Source organism: Dromaius novaehollandiae, chromosome 11, assembly GCF_036370855.1.
Source record: "Dromaius novaehollandiae isolate bDroNov1 chromosome 11, bDroNov1.hap1, whole genome shotgun sequence".
Taxonomy (NCBI): Eukaryota; Metazoa; Chordata; class Aves; order Casuariiformes; family Dromaiidae; genus Dromaius; species Dromaius novaehollandiae.
In genome coordinates, this window is record NC_088108.1 from 5,873,263 (window position 1) to 5,895,712 (window position 22,450).

Below are 22,450 nucleotides of genomic sequence, written 5' to 3' on the forward strand. Positions count from 1 at the left end.
GCCCCGCACTGCGCGTGCACTGCGCGGGGAGGCCCGGCCCGCCCCGGCCCGGCCGCGGGGGCAGCGCAGGGCGCGGCGCCGCCTCACCCGCACGGCGGCCGGCGAGGAGGCGGCGGCGATCAGCTCCTCGAAGCTGGTGGTGCCCACGGTGACGAACACGGACTTCATGGCCGGCGGCAGGGCCGCGCGCCGCCGGCCGAGCGGCACCGAACCGTGCGGCGGGGAGGGAGCGGCCTGGCGGGGGCCGCTAGGGGAGCGCGCGGCGCCCGGCCCCGCCCCGCCGCTGACAAAATGGCCGCCGCCCTCGGGGTCGGCGCCCGCGCCCCGGCCGGGCCCGGGCCCAGCCCCAGCCCCGGGCCCGGGCCCAGCCCCGGCCCCAGCCCCGGGCCCAGCCCCAGCCCCGGCCCCGGCCCCAGCCCGGCCCCGGGGCAGCGAGGCGCCCGCCCCCGGGCTGCGCCCGCCCCCTGCGCGGCGGCCCGGCCCGGCCCGGCCCGTGGGCGGCGCGGCGGCAGCAGCGCGGTGGCCCCGGGGCTCCACCGACAGCTGCCTGGTAGCTTGTTACTGTCTCTTCTTCTTAGCTACTTTGTCGCGTTCGGTTTCCTTCCCTGGGTTTCCGCTGCGGGGCGGAGGAAGCAGCCTCGTCCTCTGCCGCAGGAGAAGTCACCACAGCTCTTTAAGCCTCCTCCCGTTGTCAAAAAAGATCGAGAATGGACTTTTTTTTTTTTTTTAAAGCGAGAAAATACCAAGATAACTTTATTCTTAAATGGCCTTTCTCGGGAGAACTGATGAGCCCGGGAGGCTTGGGTTAATGCAGCTTCTGGGATCTGAACTGTACTAAATATTGCCAGCTCATGCGTGCTCAGCTCCCTCAGCAAATCTGTGCCCCTCTCTATTGAAGAAAAGTTTGCTTGGTTTATTTTTAACCGTTTATATTGCCTGCTAAGAAAACATTTCTGAGGTTCAAGCACATTAACACAAATACTGATACGTACTGGTGTAAGCCCTGCCAGGAGCCACAGCCATGACAGCAGGCTGCCTGGCCAGCTGGAGAGCTGGGACCCCACGGAGCATCCGGGCCTGTGGGACAGGAGTTGCAAAATCCCAGGAAAACTGACACAGTGGCAGGCTCCAGTGCGACAGCTGAGATGTGCTGTAAGCCAGGGAAGTGAAAGGTACTGAGGGCAGGCAGTCTAGGACCGAGACAAGAAAACAAGGTGAGGGTGCTGAGTGAGGACAGAAGCAAAAAGACCAAAGTTCCTGTCACCAGCATCCACTGACACTTAACCTGCCCTATTTTTTTACAGTACACTTTTGCTGAGCTGGTCATCTCAACCTATTCCTTTCCATTCTGTTTCTCTCCTTACAGCCTTGCCATGTGTAAAAGTCACAAGCCAAGCCATAGAAATTCAGGGTGCCAGGAGTCCTTACGAAGTACTTGCAGAGTTCTTTCTCGTGGCTTTCTGATGTCTGGGCCTGTTGACTTCCACTGTAGTTCTGAGGACAAGAAAAAAACCCAAAACCTGATTCTCAGGTAATCTCTTGATACCAACAACTGGGGCTTTATTCTAATATATTCTATTCATTCTAATACTAGTCTCATGACTCACCAAAAGGTCAGAAAAGGGTGGCAACATATGAGCAGTCTTTCATGTTTTGGAGGAGGAATGGATGTTTCATACCTCTGATGCCTGAAGCAGTGCCGCATGGCACCTGTAGCAGTGGCCGGCAGGTGCTGGGCCTCGCCAAGGGATAGACTTCCCTTCCAGCAGCCCAGGTGCACTGCCACAGTGGCTGGTCAGCAGATCACCTGGGGACACGAGCAGGAGAGAGGTTGTGGCATTGCAAAGCAAGTTCAGGCGACTGCGAAGCAGGAACAGATTGCATATTCCTCTCTGTGAGTGAGCGTGGGTGGGTTTGCTACATGGAGATCACTTATACTGACACCACAGCGATCAAATTAGACAGGAGACAAATCTCCTGACTCTGCATTTCATATTTTGTTTACAGACCTGTAAGTATAAGTAGTTCTGGCTATGTGAACTGTGTTCACTCAGGAAAAAATCCCAGAAATGATACAAACTCTGAAGGAAACTGTGTGCTGAGTCTTATTTGATTCCAGGAAATTTAGGCATAAAAAAAAATCAAATTATTGTGCCTAAAAAACCCCCTGTAAACAGAGTTGGAAATGTACATTCTGTCCTGATTGCAACTCAGGGAAAATCTTGAAAATGAGACTGAAATCAAGGGTAGGAGCAGTGTCCTGATTCCCCCCCTACTTTTTCCCTGACCAGCAGCAGCACCTTGGTAAGGTTATCTTTTGTGTTTCTTCACCTACAAGGTGGCATTTAGCAATTTATCTCCTCCAAAGCTTTCTAAGAGATGATTATATTAACAATGTGCAGAGAACTGAGTCATTTTAAAATACTCAAACCCCAAATTCTTATTTTAAAAGTCCTTTAAATAGTTTTTTTTCCTCCTACCCTTTGCCTTTTGAAAGATACATGTTCAGCATCACTGAATACAGTGAGATTCCCCCTCCTCCCTACCATCTTTTCTAAGCACACATCTTACGCTGTTTCAGGCTGGTCTTACCACCTTTTACAAGGACAGAGGAAAAATGCTCCCATGAGCAAGAGCATATCAACTCCAACACGATGTGATCCCAAGAGCTAAGGAGCAGGGAATCACAGAGGAGCTGAGGTGAGAAGTGAAGATCTCTTCTGAACAAAGTGGTGTACCGTATTAGGCCACATTAAATCAGTAGCAAAGATGAAGTCACCAGCAAATTACTCATCTCAGGTATGTTTCCCCTTTGTGATGAAAACCCTGCAGCATTGCAGTTTCAAAATGAAACATTGTATGTGATAGCACATACAGTCTTGGCTGCTGGAAGACAGAATAATCCTTTACCACTTGCACAAGCAGAAGGAGAAGTGTTCTTAACTAAGTGTAAAGCGACATACTTTTTGACAAAAAGAAACTAATTAGACATCTAAACATACTTATTCTCTGAATTAGATTTAATAGACAAGGTTACTTCTATACATACTGTTGATTGTCCAAGGAAAGATGCAGAAGAGATTTAGCCACTCTGAGGATGCCTCTCATTGCCATGCTAATGGCTCATTCACAATGCTCATTAGCCCCCTATTGCTTTCATTTAGCATGATGAGGCACACTAAGATTTATTTATTTTTTGATTAAAGCAAGTGGTGCTGACAGCAGACATGGGGAGGGGCTGTATTTGATATTGGGAAATATGTTGTAGAGCAAAACTGATGTCAGGGCCCTAAGCAATCCGGCAGGCCTCAGCAGCCCTCACCAGCCCTACCCTGCTCTCGCTGCTCCCTAAGGGCAGGCAAGCTGCAAGCAGAGCATGGCCACAACACGCTCCAGGAAACAACATCACCAACAGGGCACAGTCCCACAATGCCAGAGGCAGGCAAGGAGAGCAGGTTGGTGGCAGCAAACAGGTCCTGCCAGCAGCCCTATGGTCATCGGGCAAAGACAAAGCAACAGGCCAAGTCCAAGGTCCAGCCAGGAAATCCAAGCAGCAACTCAGACCAGGATTAGAAGAAAGCACACTTTTGATGCAGCTCAGCAGAGAGTGAACACCCAGCCTCAGCTTAAATGCAGCAGTGTTGGGGGGGTGGGGGGCACCAGGTGAGGCTGGTCAGAGCAATTAAGGCCAATTAGTGCCCTCAGGGCCCTGACAGCTGATGGATATAGGAAAATTTTGGAATGAAAGGAAGGATACTAGGTTTTTCAAGTGTAATAGAGGAGGGCCAACACATCAAAAAAACCTTTCTGAGAAGAGATAAGGACAGCTATTAAAGAAATCTTTTAATTAAAAAAATAATGAGGGTAGAATTTAAGTATATTGGAGCATGTTTCTGTTTATATCATTAATTAATATTAGGTTAGGTTACTGTAGTTTAGCAAATTACTGCTCATTTGTAGCTGAGGCACAATAATTCACCATGTGAGTGTGCTATTACTCTGCCCAAATTGCAAAATAAACTCATCATCACGGTGAGTTAAGTCCACATGTTTATTCTGCAGTTAGCACAGGTTTACAGTGTTTGTCACTGTATCTCAGCTGTGACCTTGCTTTCAGCCATCCACTCGTAGCTTAAAGCTCCTATAAAGTAAGGCACTCCAAAGAAAACATGCTGTGCATCAGCAGCAAATTGTTTGTGCTGTCATTATTTGCTCCCTCAAACTTCAGCAGAATAAAATGTGTATTTAGAAAAATGAAGCTGAGTAGTCTTAGTCTTCCTAACCCTCAGGCGAGAGAGAAACTATAGCACAGGCTGCATAGTACTGTATGTTAAATTCTTATATCAAGGTTTGCTCTGATGATTGTTTGTGTACTGGAAAACTTATTCCTCCAGCCAGTGGATGTCCAGTTTGTGGTATATTCTACAACCTGCTCAATGATTCTTGTCCATGCTTTAGGGAAGCCGCAATTTAGACAAAACATGGAGCTTGTTAGGAGTATTGCATGTTAGGTAATGGTAAACCCACACTGCTCGGGAAAAAGAAAAGCAAGTTGGCTGACCTCTTCTTACTCTTAAGAAGTGTTTTGGACTAATTTTACATTGATGTGTTCCAACTCCTGTGTTATCAAAGCGCTGTTCAAAGTTAGGAAAGCATGCTGCTCTTCTCCTTCCAAAATGTAGTAGGCCTGATTGCAAAACAGCACAGTACTTCCAATTTCAAGGGGAATTTAGCGTGCTCAGCAGTTTGCAAAACAGGGCCTAATCTCACTAGCCTGTCAAATGCAATGTCCTCCAGTGTACTTAATCAAAAAAGTCCAAGAGAGATGGCCTGTCAGCAGAGAGCCCTTCTTACACTTCATCACTTTTAATACACCTTGTGGAAGGTGTTAAATACAGTGGTGTTTGAAATAAGGGTTAATACAGCTACCTGGTTATTGTAAATATGCTCAAAAAAAAAAAAAAGAATTATAAAAACAAGAAAAATCTCATGCCAACAGAAGCCACAGCTCTCTTAAAATGCTGTATGTCCCAGATCATGGAAGAGCAGGTTTTGCATTTGATTATTTTGATTTTTAATTGCATGAGTGCTGAATTTCACTTCTATAGGATCCTCAGTTACTCATTTGCTTTTTAGAATGAAGAGAATTCAGAAAACAGTGAAATGGTTGTCAGAACATGAGGACTGCCGGAAGGCCAGAGATTAAAGGAACACAGTATGGAGCAGGTCTGTGTGATTCCAGCTTGGTATTTTTAATGTGTCATTGAAAGTTAGTGTCCCCTGCAGTTTGCACTCCCAGCATCATGCTGTCTAGGGAATGGAAAAACAAAATACCCACAAATAATTTTGTAGTGACTAAAGCGTGCATTGGACTTTCTACTGAACAATGGAGGATACATTCCACTTGCAAATTGAATTAGGTTTGCTAGGGTGATTTTAAACTAAAGAGGAAAGGGGAAGCCATCCATTATAGGACTCAGTCTCATCCTAATTTGTTCCTGCTATTTTATCTAAAAGTTTTGTAGGGTCTAAGTGGAATTTTGCCTGTGAGCGCTTATGCTCTGATCTATGAGAACAACCAGTCATTTAGACTTTTGGTGTCTGCAGAAGGAGATGGAACCGATGCCTGCAGTTCCAAGGCAGTTAAAGATCATGTAATCTCGACCTCATGTCATGCCCTATTCCTGTCCATTCATTCCTCCTCTGCCTTTGTCCTTCTACAGCTGCTCGTACAACTACACAGTGATTCAGTTCAGAGAGGTTCATTTGGAGCTGGATCTGTTCCCTGAGTTGCACAAGCACGGGTATTAGCACAAAGAAGGAGGCAGGATTGTAGCGCCATGGACATAGATTGGTTTAATGCTGGGGAACCGCATCTACGCCTGCCTGTTCATGTCATTAGTAGCTGGATCGCATTTGCTGAGCCACATGGCTCAGGCAGCTGTGTGCCCTAGTCCGTGGGGCAGAGTTTGTGTGAACCAGTCCCCACTTGGGCTTGGGAGTCTCTGTTTGCCGCGTCAGTTGTTTCACTCCAGGGCCTATATGTATACTGGGAGGGTATCAGGGACATTCAAGAAACAGGGACTCGGACTAACATAAAGTAGTCAAGACTCAAGAGACAGAGGCGAGGAGAGGACTAAAATGGAAGAGAAGTTCCTGTGAGAGCTGGCTTCCATCTGTGCTGTATATGGCATAATTTATATTCTGATGCTTTCTTCCCATGACAACATCTGGGCAAGAAGTTGAAGATGGCAGGAGTGCAAGTTGTTTTTTGTTAAGTGAGAAAAGATGTATGCCTCCTCCCTTCTCCTTAGCCTTTTTATTGAAATGTTTCTGGCTTTCTTTTGATGGTTCAGTTTTTAAGCTCTCTTTGTATTCAGCTCGGCTTGCCAAAGTTTGCCCTGAAAGCTCCATAATTATATTATTCAGAAGTAAGAAAATGCATGAAAATAAGCTAGTCAGTTCACATCTTGGTTTCCAAAAACTACAATCTGCCCTCAGTTTACCCTTGAAGACTGAAGACTAACTTGCAACTGTCACAATAAAACTTTGCCAACTCCCCAAATGCCTGGGCTGCAGAAACTGTATCAAATAATGAAGCAATCATTTAAAAGTATATAACAATGAAAAGATAAGTGAATCTGTTAGCCTGGAAAGTCTGATATCCTTTGAAGGAAAAAAATGCCAGTGACTGGCGAGTTACAAGTATGACTCTGCCTTTCCTTTACCTTTTATTTTGTGCATAGATTGATTCTCCTCTTGACCTGTGGTATAGTTCTGTAATGGATCACATGAGGCACAAGAGAGCAATTAGGCCTCTCCACACTAAATTAACATTTTCAGTTGATAGCACAGTTTGTTTTAGTACTTTTTGCATGTTTATGAATTTGAAAAATGGGTAAAGATATTCTTACTTCTCTTTCTAGTTGACTACATAAAAATTTGAACTGAAAAAAAGTTTCACTTCCTTTTCTTCTCTCAATTAAATGTGGTGTTGTCTCTGTGATAGATGACTTTTCCTTCAAATTAGCATGATTCAGAGATTCTTGGGCTGCAGAAATAACCAAGGAACATTTGTTAGCCAAATCTAAATAGTATACTTTGAAATAATTCATGACAACTTTTCTACATCAATTGAATTGTCACTTTGGGGGCTGGTCATTTGGCAGCAAAGATTGTCAGATAATCTATGCATACACAAAAGCTCAGACTAACTGGAGACAGTGAAGGGACGTTAGACCGCCTTTTCCTTAGGGCTGGCTAGCACAAGGCAGGCACTGAAGGAGCACAGGGGATCTGTATCCACTGACTCAATCTTCCACATATAAGGTAGAAGGGGAGGTGGTGGCTTAGCTAGAATGAGTGTTATATCAATCCATGATCTGACAACTCTCATGGATTCGTTTTGAATTTTGCAATATTTGATGGCATGCCTTAAAGCTCCAGGTTCTGGAATTATGTGATCGTGATTTTTAAGCTCTTACGCTTGTGGAGAGGAAATTGAGAACATGACTGAGTGAAATCTTAAGGTTCTGAAGACTAACACATAAAGAATATTTATTATATACCTAAAGCTATGTATCTTTTTTATTACTCCTGTTTTGCTTTATATTTAGTTTTGCTTTATATTTAAACAATGTTATGATTCTTTGAGACCTGACTTTTGAAAACTCAGGGCTTAGTAGTTCCTGGAAATAAGATTGTGCCTGTCTTTGCCCTGCCCATGAAGCAGGTGGTCACCTTTATGCTAGGATATAGCACATACTGTGTTTCAATCCTTATTATAAGTAGTGTGGCTCAGCTGATTTGTACCAACTGGTGAACTGGATCTTCACTGATGCTTGATGCCTCTGCTAGGTTTCTGTCAAGGATAAAATACTTGCATTAAAGAAAGAGAAAATTGGCTTCATATCAAATACAATTTCCCAAAGCCAGTGATTTCCAGTCAGTATTAGAGACATTTGGCAGATTGTAAAGGAAATAATTTGAAGAACAGTTGAAATACAGGCATCTGTGCAGGACTAGGAGGGAGTCTGAGGTCTATCACAAGGAGAGATATCATGGCCATGAAGGCTCGATATGGCTGATGTCTCCTGGCAACCGGTCCCTTCAGCTCTCCAGGGAACCTCAGCCTGTGACAGCCTGGCATCTCTCCTTGCAGTCTGGGAAAAATACACACCACTATTCCTGCCTACTAGCTACCCGCAAACACCTCCACAGCAATCCACTGTGTGAATGCTCTGCTATTTTGTACTTCTGCATAATCTGTCTGACAAACAAATCTATTAAAAATTCGTTTTCATCCAGGCAAATCAGACTCCCTGAAATCAATGAGCTTTGTTCTCCGAAGGCTGCTTGTGCTGGTGTACATGTAATCAAATCCTGAGGTGGCCCAGCATGCATTTTTACAAGCACTGGGATAGTACTTAATGTTTCAAATATTCTTTTTGATGTGTATTTTTGAAGGAAATTAGAATATTATGCTCAAATAAACCGACAGTTTTATTCCTTTGGGAATGAGCTCTGAGTGAGCTTTTCCTTTTTCCCAGCCAGTCCCAACTGTACAGGTATGTATAAACATCTCCCCTAGCCATGTAGCATAATAATAAGTACGGAGTTGCCCATGGCCCAGCCCTAATTTCACCTATGTCCGTGTGCCTAGTGTTTCCCAATGGCTGGCTCTCGGCAGCAGTACCTTATGTAGGCATTTCGAGCTGCACTTCAGAAGTCTTCGGTGACACCCAAGTCACTCCACTGATCAAGTAAATGGATTTTGGAAGAATGTGGTCTAGCTGAATATACCCTACAGTTAATGAAAAAATACTGTAATTCTGCTTCAAAAGAAAATAGAAAAGCATGGGTGAGGAGTGAGCGTGATCTGTAGTGTTCATGCCACTAGAGGGCTGCCCACATACGCTCCATCGACTGGGATCAAAAGGGGATTTTAACTGGGATCAAGTGTGCAGGCACCTTTTTGCTGGGTCTTTTCAGCGCATCTTATTAGCATCTTTACATTTGTGATGCCTATTTTTAATTCTCAAGCTGCCTATCAAAACACAAGTGAAATCCTGAAAGCATGAGAGATGCGTCTCACAGCAGATCAACAGAAGTAGCTAACACAGGTCTGCAGAAGGCCTTGAAGATCGGGCTGTTTTGTGTGCTGAGTCTGCCTGTTTCCAGCAAATCTTATTCAAAGGAACTGGATCCTCTGCATCATTCCCAAGCCTTTGCAACTGCAGCAGAGGTGCTAATGGCAGTGACCGAGTCGCGATTCATTTATGTCTCCCTTTTGTTTCTACTGTCACTGTCAGCTTATTATCTACAGGCAGTCTAGTTCCCATTAGATGTTAGAGATCAAAGTGGCCAGTAGATACTTGCCAAAACCATTGACCTCAAACTGAAGAGTCTTAAAAAGCTCAGTTTGGTTCACCAGGTTTTTGTTTGCATGTTTATATAGCAGTGAGTCAGACTGAGAAGAATCAATATCAGAACCATCTTTGTTTCTGCACATTTCCTGTTTATAGCCTTTTTTCATCACCAGAAATACTGAAAGTATTTTATGCAGAGGCAAACCAGAATGTTAATATTATGCAGTGAATTTCACAAAGATGTGAAGATAAAAAATTGTGACTTTTATTTTTTAATATCTTAAGGATGTGTGCAGGGAGAGGCATAACAGAAGTACCCATTCATATTTACAATTCATTGGATAAGTGTTATAAGTGTTATGTGTGTATATGCTTGTACACTTTACAAATATAAACTCTTACTTAGGTATCAGCATATGATGGTGAATTTTCCCTCAGGATTTCTTGCATCATAATTCCAGGATAACATTCAACTGTTCAAAATAAATAATCTTGCTAGAACTTGCTCAGAAATATTGAACCAGATTCATCCCAGGTGTAATATAACTGACTTAGATCTAAAACAGAACTCAGTGCTACATGTGGGAGAGTCATTACTGCTAGATGCACTAATGTCAAAACAAGACTGTTTTGCATTATCTTGTCCCTAGAGAAAACATTACTGAACTCGCGGTAGTCCTGTTTGCTTCAGCCTGTAGCATACTTATGCATGGCCACCTGTACTTCCATCTACAGTAACATCGCTTCTCCCTTTCCCTGATAAAACTGAGAGATGCTCAGCTCCTAAATGTGACTGTTTGTTTACTTAAGGCTTTGTGTAGCAAAGTTTTCTATTAGTGCCACACTGCAAAGCATTGCTCTCATCATTTTGCTATATTAAGACAATGAATCGTGGTTAAAGAAATCAGTCCAAATGAAGCGACTTGGTTTTGGTCTGTCTGATTTTTAAATATGTCATGGATTGGACTGACAGCTGAGGGTAGGCTGAGATCTTTAGTCAATCCATAAGTGAGATGCAACATACTTAGCAAAAGTAGTGACAGGTCAGCTTTTCTCTGTGGTGCTTGGGAGGTGGGACTACAAAGACTGAGAAAATTCTTCATTCTCCACAGTGCCATTCATTTATAATCCTTTCAGTAATGGCATTGAGCTTTGCCTGGCAAGAGGGGCAACTGGCCAACAGGCATTGGAGTGAGGACGCTTACAGGCTGCTGAGCAACTTCTGTATGCAGCAGCATCAGGTCACTGTTAGGCAGTGCTGGACTTGACCCAATACCTTTGCCATGAAGTAAATAATACTCCTTTTCCGTCCCTCATCAAAATTTTGCATCCATGCAAGTGCTGAACATGGCAAAGGAGGCGATATGATTGCCTGGCAGTGCCCGCAGTTGTTATGGCGTCACTGCTGGCATAACTAGTAAAATAAGTTAATTTTACTGAACGTAATGAGCTTTGATGTTGAAGAAATGACCCATGTCTAAGATCAAACAGAAACCTCCTCTGAAGCAGACAGTGTCCCATTTCCCTCCAGGGCCTTATGTTTCTGTCACAATAGGCAAAATCATTCCATTTGGATTCTCTGAATCTGGAATTTTAATTTTTTTTTTAGGAGGCAGTGACTTGGCGAGGATTCAAGTGTAATCTTCGTTGATTCGGAGACTGGTATTGTGCAAGGTACTTCTGGGATATAGTGCAGGTCCCTTATTGTTTTCTGTTTATGAACAACCTACCCTGAGGTGCTAATTAGCTAGAAGAATTGCATATACACAGAATACTGTTTTGTTTCTCCATATAGATACATTTGTGATCAAAGTGGATTTAACTGTGTAGCTTAATTGTGAGTATCCTGGATTTATGAGAACAGCAAGGTAATAGGAAAAAATTATGAAAATGGTACTTTTCTAAAAATTAGTTGCAAATATTTGGTTAAATCTTTGTAACACCAGTGCTTGTTAATGATTTGTTACATGCAATAAAACCATTTCAATATTATTATATGTTTTTCACAAACTCTGGCCATATATTGCTTGTACTAAATTACATCTGTCTTTGATGGTTGGTACTTCTCCTCTATGACTGTAATCAGCTATTTTCTTGGCCTGACTCTGTACGGTGTAGGCTGGAACAAATTCTTTTGTGTGTCTTGCTTTGACATACAGCTATGATTTGTGCCATGTCATGTATTTTTTTGCTGACTTCAGTTCAAGGACACCTGAATAAGGAACATGGGCAAACCCTGGCTGGCCACAGTCTGTTGCTTCTGAGAGTAGGCAATGCAAATGCAGCCTGATACTAAATTTTCTTTGAGGCATTTTATTTTTCTCAGAGGAAGAAGGTTTTCATCAGACATTTTAGATGGATCAAGTCTTGAGGATACTTGTGGGTACTAAAGTAATAATGATACATCAGTTTTGAACAGAACCCTGTGCTTCAGAAGTGACCGCAATAGGAGGAATCGGCATCGTCTCTATGGGTTTATGTAACACAAATGAACACCAATTACAGTGCATTTTTTTTCCACTGGGACTTAGCCCATCATTTTGTCTAATTATGGTATGAATCCCACAATGGAGAAAGCCTGTCTTCTGTAAAGAACTAATTCCCTCTAGAAATGCTAAAAATCTTAAAGAACTCTAATTATAATACATTTCTCAATAGATAAAGAGAGCCAGAGAGAGCATGTGCCAGCCGCTTACCACAGAAAAAACACAGAAAAAGATAAAAGTCTGTCCCAGGGAACAAAGAGGGAATATGAAGGAGTTTATATAAACTCCTCTCATCCTTGATCTAGGCTCTTACTAAATATAATGCCTGTTCTATACCTTGAAGTTCTACTGTCAGTTGAGGGTTGATAAATTTATTGACATATACTCAAAAAATAATGTTGGATAGAGAGAGCTTGGAAGGAAATGCCTAAAACCGAGTTCCATTATGCTCCTATGAAATTCCGAAATACTCAAAACTAGCGTGGGAACCCAGAGCACTCAGGCATGCAATTAAGTTTGTGTGTAGTAGTTACTTTCACCAAACATGTTATATCATGGAACGGGTTGCCTGTAATAGAAAAGGGCAAAACCTCAGATTTCCTCACTCCCAATCCTGTTCTTCAGACCAACTTTCAGCACAGATTGGACTGGATTTCTGAAAACCCGAGATAGTCCAGTAAGTTGTAAAGCTTTACTGAGGGTTGTTCGGAAGACTGTTGAACAGTAAAGAAGGCAGCAGAGAGCAGAGCTGCGAGACTTCTTCAGCACAGCAGAGGGTTATAGATGAGAAAGATAAAGAACAGGCTACAGTCACTCAGGGATAAAATAACCACATGTATGCATGTCACGAGGTATCAGTTTACTTTGTCTGATGTTCTATTCTGAGTTTTTAAGCCTGCAATATTTAGTAAAGAGGTAATGTTTAACATTGAAATTGCCAAAAATTTGTCTATTTGTCTTCCCCAGCTTTCTGGTGAAATGGGGTCGAAAAACTTATTTTCATTCACCAGAAGGGTCTCATGTAGTAGTAGCAGCTTAGTAACTTAGTAACTTAGTAACTTAGTAACTTAGTAACACTGCATGAAAGACCTTTCAGACTCACTTATGGGAAAGAATAAACAGCCTTCCCAAGAGGACTGCATGTTGCATTTATTTACAGATTTGGCTACTAGAAAAAAAAAAGAGAGATGATTACTTCTGTAAGATGATACCTGGGGAAGTGAAAACCCAGTATAGCTGGGTCTAATCACCTGGGAGACAGAGAACAGCTCTCATTGCTCCCTCGCCATGGAGGTGTTTGTTTGCCATGTTTGTCTTTCCTTGAGGGGGACAGATGAGAGAATTTATACTCACACAAAGACAGAGTCTCCAGAACACAGACAAAACCAAGTAACTCACAGGTCCTCCTCCTCCTTCAGTAACCTCCCAGTCAGATCATATGATAATAGACAAGGGAAAGCTGATTGGCTTCTCCTCATTTTACCTTTCAATTACATTCAAAGAGAATATGATTTTATTTAGATAACTTCTTGATGTTAATTTCCCATGTCCTTTCTTAACTCATTGGCACGATATGCAAACATAAATGGAAGGAGAAGCATATGCACAGAGACAAACTGGATGCAGCTACATTTGCTATAGCTGACCTCACTGCAAAGAACTGCTTGTGGAAAGAGACTTTTTCAGAACAGGTTGTATTTGGAAAAAATAATCTAATTTGGTTTGGCTATTGCTGGTTTCCCAGAGTGTACTGCCTGCTGTGAGAGAGATCACATTCTCTAAAAGCAGCAAGCAAGAAATGACTAGACTCTGCAACCACATGTCCCATTGCCAGCTGGGCTAACTCTGTTTTGTCCCTTTAGAAGAGACATGTGAAGGTTTTTGTAGTTAGTTGTTAGGTGACTCAAATGTCAAGTGTGGCCCAAGTAGCTAAAATTCAAGCTACCACAGGCACTAGACCAGAAAGACCAGTCCCGTCAGTAAGAGAGCAATTGATTCTGCTCTGTCTGTTCAGTCTTTGTCTCTGAGACTGCCACTTACCAGTGGCATCTTATTTCTTCGAGAAGGCAGTGGTTCTGTGAGTGATGCTAGTATACCATGCACTTCTCCTAATCAGATGGTTTACTGACATTTTCATTGCCCATGATAGTTCCAGCACATACGCAACACCTTTCTTTCAACTTCCCAGTCCCTTAGAAACAATAACATCATGTATTAATGTCATTTTGCAGTCATGTAAATAAGTTATTGTAATTTTAGCTTGACATTTATTAACTTTAAGCTGACTATATATTACTGTGGGAAAGTATGCACCTGTTTTGAAATTCAGAACCAAGCATGCACTAACAGAGTTCTGATTTGGTCCTCCTCTTGGTCCTGGATTTTTTTGTTTGTGTGTCTGATGGATAACAAGTGCATCTGGGCTCCAGAGTTGTCTTTTTACATTATATGAACATCCCTAGCACACTGCTGTGATTCATTCCTGTGGTTTAGTGTGTGGCTCTTCTGCCTGTCCTTGGATTCTGAGCTGAGATGTTTCATGAGTAAAACATATAGTCAGAGGAAACTACAGCCACACATCTGTGAGCAGATCTGCCCACAACAGACCTTCCTTTGCCTTGCATGCGTGCTGCATGGATCACTGTTCTCTGTGTTATGGATACTTCTGTGACTGCATAAACAGGACACTGACCTGAAGTTTTAATTTTAAGTATCTATTGTGTGTATTACTGTGCCCATTGCTCCTGAGATGAGTCATTTCTGTGATCTCAAGTTTCCTCAGCAGGAAAAAAAGAGGCAATGATGCTAACCTAACCAGTATTCATAAAATGTAAAGACTTATTCAAGTATTTATGTGGCAGGAATGGTACCAAATTTAAAGGTGTTGCCTGCAAGCATTATGTCTGAACTGTGTCTGGCTCATGGATATGGAAGGCAGGTTTTCAGAGAGGGTTTTTCTAAACTTCCCACCATGAATCCCTGTAAGCCGGTCTGGGAAAGATTTCAAGAAGGGATCCAGTCTATCCTACTACCTTAAACCATGATAAGCTCTTCCTAATCTCTTTGTTAGTGCTGTTGTCCAGCATAGACATTGAAAAAACTGAATTTCCATAAAAGCACAATCCATTTGGAGATGGTTTTAGAATTCTAAGCCTGGCAAAATTAATTGGAAAAGTTGCAATAGCACAAAAACTCATTCAGGCTAGGTATACACTCTGTCAGCGTATCTTTCCCAAATTGCTTTGCAGCAAATTGCTTTGCAGATTTTTATTCAGCCCGATGCCAGCTGAGCTGGCGCGGAGCAGTCTGAGTGGGGAGGTTAGCAGGACAGTGGGGCAGTGGTGTGTGTGGTAGCGAATCGATGGGTAGTCGCGAGCAAAAGTCAGACAAAGGGAAAGCAGCCTCAGCACTCTGGCCCCAGTTGCTTCTTTCTTGCAGAGTACCCTGCAGATGTGTGTATGGTGAATCTGCTCTGCTATATTTATCTGTCAGCTGACCCTTCAGTGGCAGTTATGCCATGTAACAATAAACAGCTTTGAAATTCAGAGTGTAATGTAGCACTATTAGCCAAAACAAGGTGCATTCAGAATGCTTCTTTCCTTCCTCTCTTTTGTTGGATGCATTCAGCAACAGCACATCACATTTCTTCTCTAGCAGGTACCAACATGAAGTAAGTGCAAACTAGTATATTATTGTCACCTAGACTCCACGTGTTGACAGGGTCAGTGCCTACAGGGCTGCTCAGAGCTCTTCCAAGCTGTGGAAGCATGAAAAAATTTGTGAGCAACAGCAAACCCGCATCAGTTTGATTCTGCTGTGCCAAGTTGTAAGGTTTGCCAGTGAGTGTATGGCAGCAATCTCACACTGGCCCAGATGTGAGCTTCCTGGGCCATTACATGCTCGTTATGCCACGGCTGTTTGGACAGGTTCCTGGTACAATGCTGCTCATTAACTGCAACGGACATAAATGAGTTTGAATAAGGGTTGTTAAGGCATAAAGACTAAAGGGGAGATCTTCCTTGTAAAGTTTGTTTCAGCAGTTGGCATCTAGGTCTGTGTCTTTCAAGCTAATAATACAGCCTTACACAACCTTAATAAATCCACCTTCAGCTGCTCTGTGCACCACAGCACTGCAATCACCCGTAGGTGAGTTCTGGGCAGGGACAGGATTCTGATATGGGAGAACGTGTAAAGGACATGGGAGGAGTAGTGGGAAGTTGCTGGAGGATGCCAAGGCCTGTGATGCACTCAGATCCAGCTCCTGGGTTTGTTTTATGAGGAGTGCCCACCTCAGCACTCACTTGCTCACCCAGTTCAAAGGGCAGGCCAAGCCCTGGCTGCCTCTGGATCTCTCCTGTCTCATGGCACATGCAGTCAGGGCTTAAGTCAGTTCGTCCAAAGAAGAACTTGTCTGCCTTATGTCAGCCCACAAGGGCATGTGGGGTATGTAGAAGCATCTCAGTCAGGAGCTGTCTGCTCGATCCTTCTATAATGGTAGTTGGCGCCTGTTTTTTCATGAAACCACATGAGTAAGCATCAACCAGATAACTAGTGTGATAAAAGTCTTTCAGGACTTTTTAGCTTCAAGACAACCACCCAGACTAAAGGAGATCGATTTCTTGCTTGCAAAAAAGAGGTTTTGAGTAGCAAAGAATGTTGCTGTGGGCTCATTCGATTTGCAAGTGACTGCATGTTGTGTCTTAATCGATTGCTGTTAAATGGGACTCTAAGACTCATTAGGCCTTTGATCCTGAAGACAGGATTAATGCAGATAGAGTCAGTTTAGGAAGTCTGTGGTTATTAGCTTGATTGAATTATACTTTGAAAATGGGTTAATAAATCTAGAGGAGAAGGAAGGAAGGGAAAGGTCTTCTGAATTATTCATCATTTGTTTCCCAGTTGACAAGTTTACATAGAAATGAAATTCAGGTGGGAGTACAGGCAGTGGGTTATTTATTAATTACATATGAATTGGACAGACCTCTCCCTGTTGGATCCAGATTCACTTCCACAACTTAGTGTTGCCTACAGCTGGACAGCTTTTTTCTGCCTTGAGCTGAAGAAATCCCAGAGTATCTCTGAAAAATCCAATCCGTCAAAAACAAATTCAGTTTAGGATTATTTTTCACACAGAGTATCAACTGTCCTAGATGATACTTTAACCATCCTGTCTCATGAAAGGTCTGAGGGGAAATTTGCATATAGAGCAGCTTAGAGAGTGAGTGAGCTAGGAACCAAGTTATCACTGTGTTTCTTCACACTTTGTTTTGGTGTCTGGGCCCACATTCATTCTGCTAAGCTACAGAATGAACTTCAGTAACTGAAGACTTCTCTTACACTTGCTGGAGCTGTAAAAAGCTGAGGATGGGGGTAGTTGGAGTGTGTAACACGTGCAGTTCCTTTTTGTGAACAACTGTGAAGTCTGTGTTAAGAACAGTAAAGGAAAATAATATCTTCCCCAATCCCCACGGAAAGAGTCTTAAATCTTCTCTTACAGCATTAGCATTTGTATATAAATTATGTATTTGCATGCTTTTTACTTAACACTCTCTGTAGTCCTTTTTAAGCCTACTGCATCTATCAAGCAGCCATCACCATCTCTGGGTATATTTTTCTATCAAAATGGCAACCACTAAGTTGACAGATCATGTACACAGAAAGTAACATTTGGGATTTTTCTGCCTTTCAGATATGTCTGCATTTCAATTTTTAGTCGTGTATGTCATTGAAAGACTGCACAAGTAAACACAAGTAAACAGATTGTGAACAAACTTTCTGTCCATACTAGAATTAAGCTGAAGTGTAGACACACCACAGATATATACTTTCTTTGGAAGACACTATGATCATACAGCAATCTCGTTCAGTTTTGCTACCTAATATACGATAATGTGCTAGTGCAGATAAGCTGGCTTGTAGCATTTACTGTCAGCAGACAGTAAGTAGTACAGGGGAGTCTGCATCTTTCCTGACCTGCTAACCTGCTTTAAAACTACAGCTATCCAATCTGCACTAGGATTTCACTTCACAGTAGTTATCACACATTAGTGATTACAGGATAAGGATATATTTATTTTCCTAGTGAGGATGAAGTATACAAGTAAGTCTTCATCAGTGTTGACAGTTACATGGATGTGTGACTTCACATAATTTTGGAGTTTCAAGCATTTTTTATCCCTTTTTCAAGTAAAATCAAGAAAGTTCCTTTAGTGGGCTCAAGCTGTGCTGAGTTTTGCTGTCTGCAAAGTTATTTTCCCATTTGAAGACCTGTGAGGATATGAAAACATACGTTCATGTTTATATATTCTGACATAGAGAGTCAACATATTCTTCGTATCAACCCTCTCTGCTAAATTTTGTTAATGCAGTTTGTTAATGCAGGGTTTGTTAATGCAGGACAGTCATGAACATGGATGGAAGTCATGTGGATGAGATTAGCCACGCATCAATCGTGTAGAATATGTATGGTTTGGGGAGTTACACTGTGTTCAGAAATTGTAGGAGGAGTCCTGACACCTCCTAGACTGAATGTCCTGGGAGATTTGGGAGCGGTGGTGGCTTTCTGATGATTTACTCTGACCTCCCAGTTCCACCCACAAGGAACAGCAAAGCATAGTCGCTTTTCTGCTCCCACAGAACCGCCATCCCCCACAGGTAGGGAATGGAGGGACTGATGGTTTTATTAGTCATATTTGCTTCCTGTGTCTAAGATGGAAGCACAGTGCTCCGGCTCAAGTAATAACACGGACTAGTAGGGGGTCTTACATAGATGCCCCCCAAGGCCCACAGTTAATTTGAAAACAGCGGTACCACTTGAGTGTATTTCTGCATATGAGCCAGTCTCTCAAATCCACACCTTGAATACATTCTGGGAAGAGTACAGAGCAGTCAGTGACTCACCATTGATTGTAACAAGTTTCTGTATTTCTGTAAAAAACCCAACTTTCTGTAGCAGATGGACAAGTGGGAAGAAGACAAACTGGTGGAGGGGAAGGGTGTAGATGTGACACCCACAGTTCTCCAAGATCCAACAAACTCGTGAAGAAGTTCCAGTTACCATTCTGTGTAGCCAAAATGATGCCAAAGCCCACTAAAAGCCCACTCAGCAAACCCAGGTCAACATGTCCCAACAATCCTGTTGCAGAGGCATCAAATCTTGGATGTTACAAATGAGAATGAGAAGGGGGAAAAAGCATTTGAAAAATAAAAATACTTACTTACTTTTTTAAAGGGGAAATGCAGGCTTTTAAATTTGCCAACATTGTGCAGACAAGTGATGCACTCAGTGCTTTTGGGGCTGTGGATGTATCAGGACAGATACTTTCTGTTTGAAATGGAGAAATGAAACTTTAGAAAGGAAAACTTGCCAGTTTTGTGTTAGAAGATACAGCTGCCTTCACCAGCAGTATTATATAGAAATACACAGTCTGCCAAAATATATACTATGATATAATGCAACTATAATTTACATAAAAGTGATTGCTCTTTTCTTTATAATGCATTTATTGAACAAGTTTCAAAAGGTTATGGGACATTAACATTCTCTAGTGTGAGGGAAATAAGCTTTGTCCTGCCACCTACTTCTGGGGACTTTGCAGCTGAGAACAGGGAAATCAGAATTTGGGTCCCAGCTCAGATTCTGACACTGTAATTTTCCATTGGTAGGTCTGGTAATTTATATCAATATTCGAATCCGTCATGCATTTCTGGAAATAAAGCTTTTCCACAGACAGTTCTAGTGGAAGGCTAATGTGTCTTACTTGCAGATTTAGTATGCTAGAATATTTATGATTTAAGTAAGTGGTAACTTTCAGTTGTACAAGGAAAGCCAGTAGCTGAGCCTGGGCTAGCCTGCATCTCTGGTGGCTGAAAGAATGACATGTACCAAGCCAACTTTACCTGCATATGTTTTTGTTAAATGTAAATGGCATTGACTCACTCAGTAGCAGTTTGTATTAGCTGAATGAATGTACAAATCCTCCATTACACAGAATTTAGGCTCTTTCACAGTACTGATAGTAGCACTTCTTGAGGAGCCACCCTTCAGATGTGGCCACTATCCTTCCTGGTGATGTCCATGTGACAGTTCCATGGCAGAAAGGTTGAGGGCAACCTGCCTCCTGCCTTTTCTTCCAGGTAAATACAGCCTAGCACGGCATAGAGAAATATTGTTGAGAGTATATTGGCTGCTGTACTTCCCTTACACAGTCACTGTGCTGTATAAAGCAGATTAAACCTGCTTCTCTGGGGGTACATGGAGTATAAAAGATGCTATATAAAAGATGCTATTCAACATGAAGAGGCAATCTTTAAACAGTTTCATATTAAATACAGTAGTGAGAAAAACACCAGTCCTTCCTGTGGACCAACCATATCCAGTATGGATGTTTCACATCATTTTTTCCCCATGCGCAGCCAGCTAAAAAAGCCAGATTCCCAGTCCAAACAGCTCACCCACTTGCAGACTCTTAAAGGTAAATAAAGAAACCATTGTATGCAAAGCGCTTGAAGAACGGTTTCTTGTTACTATCACAAGTCTGCGGAGTCAGTGTCATCTCTAATTTTAGCACTGTTTGTGTGTGGGGAGTTTGCACTTTCCAGTCCCATGGAGAGTGGGGAATTGGCAATTAAGTGTATATAAAGGGGAAAGCACCAGGGGATTTTATCGCTAAGCTAAGAATTAGACTGTGATAAAGAAGATAAAGTGGGTAAAATCCATGCTTTTACAGATATAGCTGAAACAGTCTTGCTCAATTTTTTTTCTGTAAAAGTCAGTGGCCCTCCCAGAAGTGATATGCCATATTAAATTCCGTCTTTCCCATCCACAGGAAGGAAGTGTATCTCTGTATAACTTTCATAGGTGAAAGGATTGTGTCAGAATGTTGTTTCATAAATTGAAGTAAATATTTTTTTCCTCACTGTTCCAAATGATCTGAGAGGATATATGAATCCAGTCCTGTCTTTTAGTGCTCGGCCAGTTTGCTTTCCATCTGCATGTTTCCTACTTGACCATGTCCAAAGCTGTTCACACTGTTCATTATTGCAGTGCCAAGTCCTGGCATTTCTTCAGCCTTCTTTGGAGGAAAACAAATAAAAAAGCTTTGGAAGAACTGGTCTATTTTTTTGAGGAAGAAAAAACAACATGCATGTGAGAGGAAGTATTACTCTGAATTTGAGCCCATTAGGAGGACAATGTCTGTTTGATTCACAAACTTTGCATTGCTTTTTAATTACTGAGCAATACTGGGAAAGCTGAAAGACATGATCGTATTTGTAGTCAGCTCAGTTAATGTAAAGGAGAGCAAAGGAAGAGAAGTAGATCGTCTTTTAACATTTTTCTCTCCTGCTGCTCATTTCCTGCTGATACTTCCTTTTTATTCCAAACCTTTATTAAGATTTACCTTTTTTTTTCCTCTTGTAAAAGTGCTATCTCTTTCTGATATCTGGAATGATATCTGATATCTCTTTCTCATATCTTTGATGTCAGAAACGAATAGCTCCAGCAGGCGATGCACATCTACAGCATAGGAACAGCTGTATACTTCTGAAACTCCATTGTGTAATCTAACATTCAAGTGGAAAAAAAGCAGTTTAAGTTTTTCCTTCTTGAATGGGAGAGATGCCTGAGAATTTCCAAACCACTGATCATTTCTGTATGTGCCCTGTGGGCTCTTTGAGCTTACACCACTTAACTTTGTTGAGTCAACTCTTTTCACAGGCAAGGAATTTGAGGGCAGAGAGATAGGTCAGTGAATACAGGCTCCAGGACACGTTCTGGTATGTGTCTCTGTTTTTTTGGCTGTTATTATTGTGGCTTTTACCATTTGCTGCAAGGGCTTTTAGAGGGATATGAGTCTTTCCTGACAGCAGTGAGTTTACACAATATAAATTTTGTTGAGGGTGTTGTACACACGTTGCCTGTAGTGTCAACAGCCAGTGGGTCCCAGCCAGTCAGTGTCTGAGCTGCCTGACATCCTCCAGATGCTCTGTGCCGCTGTTGAGGGTGGTGCAATAAATTGTAGGGCTCAACAGGCAGGCAAAGATCCTTTCCACCACCATTTTCCTGAATAATACATGTTTCACAAGCCCAGAACTCTCTTTACTTTGGGGTCTCTAAGTGCTGGGAATCCTACTGTGCATTTCCACATCTGTGAACTGCTGGGTGTTCTCAGTGCTCTCTGGAGATGTGGTGATTGGGGAAATAACATGCTTCAGGCGCAGGAGCATGGTGAAAAGCAGTATGAGAAGAATAGCCAGAAGTGTTAAGAACAACACCACGTACATGTACAGGCTGGAATATTTATCTGCTGTTGTGTCTACTTCTGTAGCCAGAGTTGGAAGGTGGACACGGCCAGTCAGGTTTCCACGGAATTTAAAATAAATCTCAGTCATTGCTCTCTGTCAGCTTTGGTCATTTTCCCTATTTACCATCAAATTGCCTGTCTTCCCTCACCAGACTCACAAAGCAGGTCAAGAGAGGAAACTTAGGCCTGACTGCAGGATGGCTTCTGATCAGAATTTAGCAGGAAATGCTCCTTCCTCCTGGTCCCAGGACTGCTGGTTCACACAGATAGGCAGATTGTGTGAGACAGGCCT

The 22,450-nt window shown here is 42.5% G+C and overlaps 2 protein-coding genes and 1 non-coding gene across 4 annotated transcripts in view; 1 reads left to right on the forward strand and 2 right to left on the reverse strand.

Moving 5' to 3' along the window:
- ALG13 (ALG13 UDP-N-acetylglucosaminyltransferase subunit) overlaps nucleotides 1-428 on the reverse strand; it is a 34,086-nt gene extending 33,658 nt beyond the window's left edge. Inside the window, exon 1 of the mRNA XM_064517939.1 lies at nucleotides 88-428. Coding sequence (XP_064374009.1) covers nucleotides 88-168 — 81 coding nt within the window. The 5' untranslated portion in view covers nucleotides 169-428. The remainder of the gene's footprint in view (nucleotides 1-87) is intronic.
- A 321-nt stretch (nucleotides 429-749) lies between these two features.
- DCX (doublecortin) overlaps nucleotides 750-22,450 on the forward strand; it is a 142,012-nt gene continuing 120,311 nt past the window's right edge. The window contains exons 1-3 of one of the 2 annotated variants that reach the window (XM_026100127.2): nucleotides 750-1,531; nucleotides 2,582-2,700; nucleotides 5,137-5,226. The gene's annotated coding sequence lies outside the window, so the exon portion shown is untranslated. The remainder of the gene's footprint in view (nucleotides 1,532-2,581; nucleotides 2,701-5,136; nucleotides 5,227-22,450) is intronic. The other variant, XM_026100143.2, reaches the window with a different exon arrangement.
- Nucleotides 16,791-21,972, reverse strand: LOC112983201 (uncharacterized). The gene is made up of 2 exons (XR_010391003.1): nucleotides 19,076-21,972; nucleotides 16,791-18,121 (listed from the first exon to the last, which is right to left on the reverse strand). It is a non-coding gene; the product is annotated as an uncharacterized LOC112983201 (transcript).